Source organism: Papilio polytes, unplaced genomic scaffold (assembly GCF_000836215.1).
Source record: "Papilio polytes unplaced genomic scaffold, Ppol_1.0 DF823177.1, whole genome shotgun sequence".
Classification (NCBI taxonomy): Eukaryota; Metazoa; Arthropoda; class Insecta; order Lepidoptera; family Papilionidae; genus Papilio; species Papilio polytes.
The window spans coordinates 2,008,863-2,021,259 of record NW_013526027.1 but is presented as its reverse complement, the minus strand read 5'-3'; the positions used below and the strand labels follow the sequence as shown (position 1 = coordinate 2,021,259).

Genomic DNA, 12,397 nt, shown 5'->3' with positions numbered 1-12,397 from the left:
GACCTTCCGTTCTGTCATCTAATACGACAATCCAGTAAAACTATTAATTACAAGCTTTCGCCTGCGACTCCCTCTGCGTGGGATTAAAAAAAGATATAGTTGAATTGGGAACCTCTTCCTTTTGGGAAGTTGGTTAACAAAAGTAAATAGTTTATGTGTTCTGCCAGACTATGCTCTACATTTATGCCAATTTTCATTGAGATTTGTTCAGTCGTTTACGCTGCAAACTCTAACATACATCTATCCATCTGCATTATGGCATTTACAATACTCGTATTAGTAAGATTATGATAGTTTTTACCACTCTAAAGGTTATATATTTTCTTAAATAAATATTGTAATTTAGGCTTATTGGGATTAAAGTTGTTTGAAATTAAATTGAAAAAAAAATTAATGCAATATTTACTTTCGATTTTTTATTGACCTTAAATTAAAATATAATTCTAAAATGTTTATGAATAAAGAATTTACAATTTTCGAAATATATCTGCAGTCTTTTTTTATAATTTTCATTCATGAATTTTAAAATCACTTAAAATGTGTAGTAATTTTTTTGTTTAACTTTTAATAGATTGTGGAGATTTTTTTTTATATCTGTGGCATCTTCAACCCTGGTAAGAAGCGACGTATGCTAGGCACTGGTTGAAAGTGTTGTGGAACTTGAATGGCAGGTCTGCCTTGCAGCCGTAGCCGCCAAGTTTGTGAATAGCAGCATAATCGTAGCAGTCGATTTGACCATCTCCGTTACAGTCCTGGAAATTATATTTTCATCGTTGAACATACAATATAAATATACAAAAAAAAATATGGGTTAGCGGTTAGAAAAAAATAACTACCGCGCCCCCCTGGGCGCGGAGCATGCGTTAGATGCATTCATTTCGGGCAAAAAAAAAGGGGGGGCTTCTATTAAGCGCGTAAACGGTTCATTATGTGCTTTACTGCATGTCCACAGTTAACACAATCCGTTATGGCTGACTAACGTAACAATGACGTAAACACAGAATTCTTGTTTGATCAGTATTGCCACAGATTTGTGTGTATTTTATATTTATATATTGTTAGGTTTTCGTTACATATATTTCTGCTTTATTTATAAATACCTGTCCACTTAACATATATCTTTACAAATATTACGACAGATGACCTCTGGCTTACGGATATCCAAGGTCAAGGTCATATTTATTGAATTAACGCTAATAATAATAGGTACATTGCTGTTCAAACTTCATGACCGCTCAATTTGACATAAGACTGAGCTGATCACAACCCTGCTTGTCTGTCTAATGCACTGGCAACTATCTTCGAGCGGTCATAAAGTTTGTATCTTGTAATACAAAACTAGTTACAACAGTAAACAGGTTATTATCAAGACATATGTGTTTCTGTTGACATCTATTGTTATTATTTATTCGCGGTCCGAAGGCAGTGGCTGGCATTTAGAGTGATGTCACCGCGCACGGCTGCGCCTTATGCTAATAGCTGGAGCAAGCTTATTACCAACACAAAACGCCTACAACTTGACACTTCCATAGATGTAAAATGAATAGAGAGGACAGTTAGTCATATAACCTGTATTACAATAATATAGACAATGCTCTCGATATGTACAGTCAAGTAATCTAATGGTTTTCCACATTGAACAACTCCCTACTTATTGGCTATTTGTAACAAAAGGCGTCTGTCGTTTCATTGCAAGGAACAAGACAAATTTGTAAGTGGATCATCGCGGATTGATCTGACTGTACAATTAACAAAACGCTCTTATGCAGATTTTTTCCACAGATGAAATACCCGATCTAGATATCCATTCATAAAGATTTGCTAAGAGGAAATTAAAAGAGTTTTTTTTAAACTATTGTCTTGTAAATTAAAAAGTTAGTCTTGAGTGAAAACACATGCATACACATAGTATGGATGGAGGTTAGAAGGTAACCCCACAACGTCTGCATTGACATGGATGTTTTAAAGTAGAACACTGTCTATAGAAGTACGCATATGCTATTTATTAAGTTTTTTAAATTCGTCACAGATGAAGTCACGAGTGACAGTTAGGCACAATACAAATGTTTTAAACTCGTCTATGTTATTAACTCTATGCAAATATCACTTCTTTATTAAAGTGCAAGTGTTTTTTATTGAACTTGTATGTTCCTGATTCAAGTGGCCTTTAGAATGGCGGGATCTGATTTTTATCGTGTACACTTTTTTGTAGATTGATCTTTAGTTTTTTGCCTGTACATTTTCTTTGTCTAGTAGATTGTAAGACTTAAAAAATAGAGTTTTCAGTGCACAAGTGTTAAATTCGTTTTCGTAATAAAGGTGACTTATTTGCCTACACTTTAAAAATAAAAGTAATTAAAAAATACTGAATGGATTGCGATCGTGTTTTTAGAAAAGCAAAAAATCAGCTTTCAGACTTATTGCAGATAAAAAATCTTTAGAGTTTGTTATTTATGGCTAGCTTTTGTCCGTGAATTCATCGGTGCGGCATTAAAAGAACTTCATTTGTAGCTTATGTTATTCCAGACTATGTTCTACACCTGTGCAAAATTTTAAATTTTTGGCAAATTTCCTTTAAATCGTTTTAGACGTACGTATCAATCATCATCAATCATCCAAACTTTCTCATTTATATAAAAAAGTTTATTTTTTACCTGAGCGAATCGGTTCATATACAGCTGGACAGTTCTGGCGGCGCAGCCGGGGTCGTTAGTGCATGTGGGGTAAGCTGAAATTACAATTTAAAGTAATATTAAAAATTTCGAAATTCTTTATTTTCGCGACTCCGTCCGCGTGGAATTAAAAAAAAAAACAAAAGTGAGTAGCCCACATATTCATCCAGACTATCCCCTACATCCATACCAAATTTAATCGAAATCCGTTCAGCCGATTACGCTTAAAACTCTAACAAACATCCATCCATCCATCTAAACTTGGGCAGTTATAATATTAATATGAAGTATTATTGAATTCTTCTCTTGAGTTGTATAGTACTTCATATAGTAAAGCTCATTCCCCGAAGTCACCTTATAACATAAGGATTGACAAGCTGGCCTTTTATACTAATTTTAGTTATGACAATAAACCATTCTCAGTTCTGCTTGCGTAAATACAGTCTTTCTAAAACACTGCTATTCGTCATTTAACCTTATTTTAATACATTTTAAACTTATAAACTCTTGTGAATTTACCTCCAGGTGCTTCGGGAGAGCTGCCATCGATAGTAGGCTTGCCAGCATCAGCCCAGTATGCCCACGTGATGCGGAACAGACCGCACGCGTCGCCGTCGCACTGTAGGCCCTGTTTGCAGCCCGACACAGCTTGGCAGAGGCAGCCGAGACACACCTCGGTGACGGGCTGGTCTACTGCTAAACCTGGAGAACAGATAAATACATACATAAATAAAATAAACCTTCAATCCCACGAAGATATGAACACATGGACGCGACGTTAGGCACTTAAATTATTTAATTTAAAACAATATATGTAAAGTTGTAAATTCTAGTTCCGAGAACATAGTCGAATAATCTGTTCAAATTAGTGTCATTTTATAATGTCACTAGTTTTCGCCTTTGAGTCCGTACGCGGAGAATTAAACAAAACCAAAACTAAGTTATCTTTATGTTCTTCCAGACTATCCTTTACGTCGACGCCAAATTTCATCGAGACCCTTTGAGCAGTTTTAAAAATAATGGCAAAAAATATAAAAATAGCCCTCAAAAAAGCATATTTATGACAAAAATATAGGGAAACTCAATGTAGTAAGTAAACAATACGTAAAGATTTTCAATATAAGGATAAGTTATTTTTATAAGTTAAAAACCGCAACATTGACAAGTCAATGGAATCGATGATCGGTCAAGGTGACAACCGAGCCTTGGCATCTTGAGATCCGGAATGCGAAGTTTATTCCATACTTAGTGCGTCATTCGTTGTACGTATCCTTGTACATGCCTGATGTATTACTAATATTTACTATCGATATAGTTTTACTGTACACAAAGACTTGTTTTTTTATATTATAAATTATAAGATGGCAAACGAGCAAGCGGTCACCTGAAACCGCCGGAATGGCAAAGCGATAGTGCCCATAGACATTCGCAATTACAGATGCGTTGCCAACCCTTATTCGACGGAGAAGGAGACGCACATAAAGGTTATTTTCCCTTCCTATGTGTCTCCTCTACCGTCAAATCCGCTATTCTTTATCATTGTTAACTTTAAGAAAAATGTGGTAAGGGAATGGGACTAAAATGAGACTTATTACTACTGTAAAAATGCTTGAGAAGCGTACAATTTACGACATAAAAAGTGTCCTGTGAATTCTATTGCGACTAAAGGAAGATTGAAGTATATATAACTTTAAACTGTCGGCGTTTTTACAATTATAATGTTCGTAAGATATGGGTTTTTTTTCCACTCTACCGCATCACTTCAGTCAGCCCGTAAATATGGCGCATGCAACTGTGCCGAAATATCGGGAGCTAAAACAACCCAATCTTGGTAAGAAACCCGTATCTTACAAACATTATAAGATCGAAGTAGTTATGTTTGGACTGTGTGAAAGAGGATATGCTTAAGGGAGTAAATTTAGATATGATGTCTGATAGAAATGTGTGCAAAAGCAGCACTTAGTGCGTCGACCCTCTGTAGGAACAAGGGCCATACCATGTGCGATTTTTGTGATTTTTATCTAACTCCTTAAAGTCAATATATTTACTAATCTATACTTATATTATAAAGTGGAAAGATTTGTATTTTTGTATGTATTGAAATAACTCAAAAACTATTGGACCGATTTCAAAAAATCTTTCATCATTAGAAAGACAATTTATCTGTAAGTAACATAGGCTATGTATGTTATTAATCTTTTAATTTCACGCGGACGAAGACGCGAGCAACAGCTAGTATAGTACATATCCATACTTTCGCATTACAAAATGAATTAATAGGATAATAAGATTTACTAATCTTCTTATAGTGTTGTTAAAAGCAGGATTTTATATAGAAAGCAGACTACTTAAAATTCCTGCTAAAACGATTCTTTTCTCTTTCTTTCCTAGTTATTACATCGTGCTTGTGAATTATCGTAAAATGTAATTTATGATAGAACAAACGATTCGTTTGTTTCATTGTGTTTTGCATTAAAATAATTCTCAGGTTCTCAAAGTAAACAATAGCTTGGTTGGTATGTTGTTTTTGTACAATTACATATTTTGTGTTTACAAATTGCTTTAGAATTTTTATTGTTGATTATTACCACATATGTATGTTATCCCGCTTTTGAAGATAAAATATTAATATAATTACCCCTTTCAATTCGAAAGATTTCGATTAAATTGTTGGATTTTATAGGTTAGATATTTTTAAATGTTGGTAATACAAATGCTTGGAAGGATTCTAGAATTGTTTGTGGAAGATAATAAATCATAACAAAATAATTATTGATGACATCTATAAGTAAAATATTAATTACAATAATTACATAGATGAAGAGTTTACAAGATTGATTAATTTACAATACCTCATATATTATTTATTATATTCACGTAATGCGGAAGCTACGACATTTTTTTTAAATTGTTGTTAATTTATGGAAGTGTGTCATAGAGTATAATTACAAACATGTATGTGTAATAAGTCTTAGAAAGAAAACAGGACTTTATTGATGGAAATCTTTGTTTCAATTTTTTTACCTGATATAAAAATGTTGCCATGTTTTAATCTGTTTTTTTTTCTTTGAATGATAGTTTTATTGCATTATTTAATTTTATTTGTCAAAAGATGGCGCGCGATTGTATAATTTTCAAATGAAAGATTTAATAATAATAACTAAAGTAACTTATAAACAAGCGAAATATATTATCTGAAACGACTTTTTAATTGAAATGAAATATGTGTGCTTCTAGGAATTAAAGAAATTTGATCCGGTACAAAACGAGTCGAAGACCGGTTAGTAACGTCAACCGGATCCTACAAAGAAAATTCTCATAAACGTAACTAACGTTAATAATTTTTAAATAACTAGTTCTACTGTTATAAGAAGCGGGTACAGTGTCGCTAAAACAGCGAATAAATCCCATAAAGTTCTGAGCTGTAAGGTTCTCAGTGGAAGCTTACCTTTATTTCCTTAAATAGATAAGATAAATAGATGGCATACTCTTTTTTTGTTTGTTTATACTAAGTTTTTTTTTATAACATAAGGTGGCAAACGAGCAAGCGGCCACCTGAATCCACCGAAATGGAAAGCGACCGCTGCCGCTGACGCCAAATTGTATCAAACTTTTTTTAAGTATACTTTATTACTATAAAAACATTCCTGCAAAGATTTTTTTAAATATAATGTGATTTAAGAGGACATATCCCCATCCTATGCGTCACCACCACCGTCAAATCCACGTTTCCTTCCCATACTTTCCTCTTAAAAAAAAGGGGGGAAAGGAAGAGGGACTAAACCTAGGCCTCCGGCACTACATTCATCAGACGAAACGCGGAATTGCTTCCACTTGACGCCTGTTTTCTGCGTGGTCGTGGTATTACACCGGGCGAGCCGGTCCGTTCGTGCGAAGATGTTAAAATGGGCTCTGCCACTGTTGAATCTTTAATGATTAAATCGGTTCTTAGTAATCCAGTTCAATAAAAGATCAATATCTTCTAACAATAGGAAGCAATAGATAATGGCCGCAATTATAGATTGCCTTTGCCTTTTTTACATTACAATGCAATATTTTAAGAAACATACGTAAGAATTATGCAAATTAGTTCGGAATAATGTAACACGGAAGCTTCTTTGATTGACTTGGTCTTCTGTTCGGACTGACTCATTTAACGTGATTACGCCTTGATTTTATTATAATTATGTTTTGATAATAGATGATCTTCATTAACCTTTGTTTATACCTTGACATCTTTGAAATAGGGCACGATATCGCTGTTTATTCAAAACTAGCCATTACCCGCGACTTCTCCCAGTGAAATTAAAATATAATAAAATATATAGCCTATGTTACTCACAAATAAATTACCTTTCTAATAGCGAAAAATTTTTGAAATCGGCCCAGTAGTTTTTGAGTTCAATACATACAAAAATACAATGTTTCCTCTTTATAATATTAGTATAGACTCGCGACTTTGTTCGCGTGGAATTAAAATAATATTAATAAATGTAGCCTATGTTAGTGAAAAAGTAGCGCTTTAATGTTGAAAGAATTTTTGAAATCGATCCAGTAGTTTTTGAGTTTTATTTATTACACACAAAAATACAAATCTTTCCTCTTTGTACTAGTATCGATAGGTTGTGAGACTACAAATGTAGTATTAGGCTATATTTTTAGTGTCAAAGTGGTATATCACTTTAAATTATAATCAAATGAACATAAACTAGTTTGCACTAATTAAAAAAGCAATTGTTAAGAAGTCTCGAAAATATTTATTTTAGCACCAGTACTTATATTATGTACCTACAGCAATATTATCTTATAGTTAATGGCAGTTAGTAAAGCAATGTGCTTAGCATCATTGAAAATCTTACATTACCTATAACTTTTGCAAAAAAAAAAAAAGAAAAAAACACATACCAGCATTAATACCGAGAAACAATATTATGGCACTGAACTTAAGGAAGGCGGATGCCATTGCGGCAGATTAAAAAAAACTTATAAATAAATTTATACGAAGCGTGTTTTAAGCGCGGGCAGCAAATGTCGACTGGCATTGAACATGGCCTTAACACCGCTTTTATGGTCAACAGAAGCTGATTCACCATTTTTTAAATTATTGGAATACTATATTATTGTGTTTATTTTAAAATATAACCTACGCAATGACGTCACAGCAATTCGGGACTCGTGTAAACGGACATCTGTATAATTCGCGAAAGGTTGGCAACTCCTGCACTAGGAAAAACTAAAAAAGAAACATGTACGTAGTTGCTTGTAATATAATCTAGCGATTTGGGATAATAGCTTTTGTTCCTTATTTGTTGTTTCAATAATAAAAAAATAGTTATTAATAATACCGTGAACAGGATCTTTCGACTTTTAAGACTATGAGATCATTTTCTCTCAAATGTTTCTTCTGTTGTTAATAAATTATGAATACACGCTGATATTTCTTTGACATTCAAAAGATTCCGTAAAAACGGTCTACAAATATAATTGTGAATCATTTTGTACATAATTTACGTGCTGTTTTTTTAAATTATAGAATTGCTAATCTACAATTATTGCTGTAAACTTTTGCAGTATTCTCTTGTACAAAGCTAAAGAATTAAGCCTGCTACAAACTTACTGTTAAACTAATCAGTCGGCCTCTACAGTTAACACGTACGTCTATAGGCTAAAATGAAAACTGCACAATTAAACTGTTAATTATCTAGTCTCCGCTGTGGGATCTATATCTATACTATTATAATAAAGCGTAAACAGACGCTTCTTTGTTGCCTAAGATGTCAGTAATTACAGCATATTTTTGAATAATTCTTTTTTTAATAAAAAGCCCTACGCTTGCGTCATGCTTTAGGCTATATATTTTAACGCCATTAAACTTAGGAGGTATATATTTTGGGTAAAAACCCTAATGTGGGAAAGAGACGATAAGTTGCTACCAACATCAAGGAAGCAAGATTGCCAAGGTTTGTCATGTCATGTCATTTTGACCCTTGCAATTGATAACTTGACAAATGTAAACAATAAAATAAAATTTTCATAATTTCACGCGGATGAAGCCGCACCGTAACAGCTAGTATTTAATTAAAACTGAAGATGTGTGTGGCTTTAATTCCATTATACAAGTTATTTTTTAAAGCACAGACTTAACTCAACAATCGAAATGTACAGTTAAAACAGAAGTATGGGCATCACAGCCATGTTATGCTTTGATAAAATGTAGTCTTCATTACCTCTTATGTTTTCTTCCAATTTTCACAAAATAACCTTACCAATATGGCCGTCGTGTCGTCGACCCAATGCAACACCCCTATTTTTGACATCCGACTACTATCCGATTATTACCATAACAAGCACAATTACGACATTTTAAAACTATGACATAAATATTTTATAATAATGTTTTGGATCACAATTACATAGCTTATATCGTTATTCCAAATTATGACAAATGGTATTGATTTATAGCAGAGACTAATAACCTTCAAGAATACAGAATACATCAAAATAGTTAAATAGCTAACATGAGTGACTTTAACTCCATTAAACAAGTTATTTTTCAAAGCACAGATTTAACTCAAGAATCGAAAGTTAAAACAGAAGGTTGCGGAATTTAGAAAAAAAAGGCGTAAAAATTTAAAGTTACTTAAAAATTTAATAAACAGTATTATTATTAAGGAAACAGATTTTAAATGGTATTGAATATTAAGATGGTATATAAATAAAGTATAAGTAAGCTCTATGAATACTAAGTTAACCAAGTTAACGATGTATACGTAAACTGAATCGTTGCCAAGTTAGCAAGAAAATCGCATGCAAAGTGACTTTACAACGGGAACTAACAGCTTATCCGACTTTAAAATGCGTACGAGCCTACGAAGGACATATCGATTCTTAGTTTGCTTGAAATATAATTATTATTTTGCATTACAATTTGTTTTTGTGTCGACAATTACTTCGATGTCCATAAATCATACTAATATTATAAATGCGAAAGTTTAGATGGATGGATGGATGGATGTTTGTTAGAGTTTTTAGACTAAATGGTTGAATGGATTTCGATGAAATTTGGTATACATGTAGAGGATAGTCTGGAAGAACACACAGGCTACTCGCTTTTGTTTTTTTTTAATTTCGCGCGGACGGAGTTGCGGTTGGAAGCTAGTCATTAATAAAAAAAGGAGGACGTTTTCCAAACAACTGTATTTTTGCTTAAATAATAGTTTAATTATAGTAGTAAGTTTAATAAAATAGAAAATTATATATTATCTAATAATTAAAAGAAAGTCGTGTTAGTTACACTTTTTATAACTCAAGAACGGCTTTACCGATAAGGCTGAAAATTGGTGAAGAGGTAGCTTAGACCCAGGAGACGGACATAGGCTATTTATTCCGTTTTTAGGTGGATGTTTTTCTCTCTCGATGAAATTATGCATAGATGTAGAGGATAGTCTAGAAGAACATATACTATTTACTTTTTTTTTTATTCCGGACGGACGGAGTCGCGGACGAAAATTAGTTACTATTAAATCTAACAATAAAACTCTAATTATAAAACAAACAGAAATCCCGCTTGTAAATTATATCAAAAACAGTAAAAAACATTTTTATGACAATGCTACATTTTAATTGACCAGATGCTAAATATTTTATTTCAATCTATTACGTTTTGTTGAACTTTAACATACAAAGTAACAAAATAATTAAAAAAAGTATTATTTTGAGTCGTAAATAAGCAATATTGCATGTTTTAATTTTAATAGCATAATATCGAACAGTCTGGCTGAATCAGGACATGTATGTATGTTTTTATGTTCCACGAGCTGTTGCCCGCGACTTCGTACGCGTGGTATTAGAAAACATACAAACTATATAAATTACAAAAAGCTACGCATCCCTCGGGAACCGGACATTTCTCGGGGATGAAGCTTATCCCATGTATACTCTTTGTTTTATATCTGTGCTAAATTTCAATAAGATATGTTAAACCGTTGCAGAATGATCGAGTAAACATTAAAAAACTAAATTAAAGAATCCCACGGGAACCGTAACTATTCCAGGGATAAAAAGTAGCCTATGTGTTCTTCCAGACTATGCTCTAAACCTGTGCCAAATTTCATGGAGATCCGTTCAGCCATTTAGGCTACAAACGCTAACAAACATCCATCCATCCATCTAAACTTTCGCATTTATAATATTAGTAAGAAGTAAGATTGAACAAACAAACCCACATACAGACTACGCTTAAAACGCACACCTTTGACTAAACTATCGCACAACTGTTGTTCGATTGTCGATTGTTTCGCAGCCAAATCAATTGTTTAATTGCACAACTAAAATCGGAGTAGTGTGCACCTCCATATAAGCTCATAGAAATCAAAGCTAGACTAAACAATTGCGATAGTTTAGTTTCTGGTGTACGTTCTTGACTAGAGGTGTCAAAATGAGCACCCTGTAGTGCTTAGACGTTTACGACTGACCCCTTTTTGATGTGTGATCTCTTTCTCTATTGTACCATTACAGTCTAGTCGAATTATTTTATTTTATGTTTGTATATATGTGTTTTTTTCCATAACGCCGGCATATGTTTCGCAGTTTGCGATGACACTCATGTACATTTTATAGACATACTGATTTTTGCCCATGACTTCGTCGACGGAATTAAAAAGTTAGTAAGTTTCCTGTGTTTTATCATCATCATCTTCCCTATCCTGCTCCCGTAAGGTCGGCGCAACAGGTTTTTGTACATCCACATCTATCATACGTCATCTCAGTCATCACTCCCTTTTTGATCATGTCATCTTTCACGCAATACATCTATCTCTTTCTAAGTCTACCTCTACTGGTGTACTCTTCCACACTCATAACTAACGTTCTCCTTGTAACTTGCGATTCATCCCTCCTCATCACATAACATGTTAACCTTTTACTCCTTACCTTCTCTACCACTGGGGCTACTCTCAAATTTCCTCTAATATACTCATTTCGTATCTTATCCATTTAGTAATATATAAAAAACATCCGTCTAGGCATTTCGCATTATATTAAGTTATCCTGTTAACGGTAATTTTGATGTATGTCAAGGTTAAGGTGACGCAAACGCGTACCGCCCTTCGTACACGACAAAATTATAATATACGTAACATAACCTTATTAAGAACATCACAATAGTAGAGTTTACATAAGTATTTTACATGTATTTTAACTTTTATTATCTGGATTTACCATGATGTCATACATCGTGAATTTAATAATAAGTGAATTTCTTGATACCACTTCTATAGAATTTTGTGGCGTCAGAGATGATTTAAGACCATTCAAGCCTTCTAATGTGAAACACCTTTAGGATTTTAAACGGGTAAATTGTTATAACAACCTTCCAGTTTACAACATTTTAAACGAATAAAGCAATATGAAAATTCAATTTTCCCGTTAATAATTATGTTCGTTATCATAACAAAAAACCACCTTATCCTTGGAAATTAGCTCTTCTGCATTTAGTTTGTTAGGCAGTTTAGTCTCCACGAAACTGACAAAGAAAACATAACTATGATAAATGTAAAATGACCCCCAAAAGTATTCTTTTTAAAAATCACACCTAATTTAACAGTTATAGGCATATGTTTAATGGTTATATAAATCAAAATAGCAGTTTTAGAAAAGTCAATCACCTATAAATTCCTTGATATAAATGATTAAAAATGAATTAATATTCGTTGATATATGTGAGA

The 12,397-nt window shown here is 33.1% G+C and overlaps 1 protein-coding gene across 1 annotated transcript; it reads right to left on the bottom strand.

Moving 5' to 3' along the window:
* Positions 1 to 396: 396 nt before the first annotated feature.
* LOC106105260 (lysozyme 2-like) lies at positions 397 to 7,723 on the bottom strand. The gene is made up of 4 exons (XM_013285544.1): positions 7,578 to 7,723; positions 3,192 to 3,374; positions 2,655 to 2,728; positions 397 to 752 (listed from the first exon to the last, which is right to left on the bottom strand). Exons 1-4 carry the CDS (start codon positions 7,633 to 7,635, stop codon positions 606 to 608), a joined length of 462 nt encoding a protein of 153 aa, XP_013140998.1. The 5' UTR covers positions 7,636 to 7,723; the 3' UTR covers positions 397 to 605.
* Between the last annotated feature and the right edge of the window lie 4,674 nt (positions 7,724 to 12,397).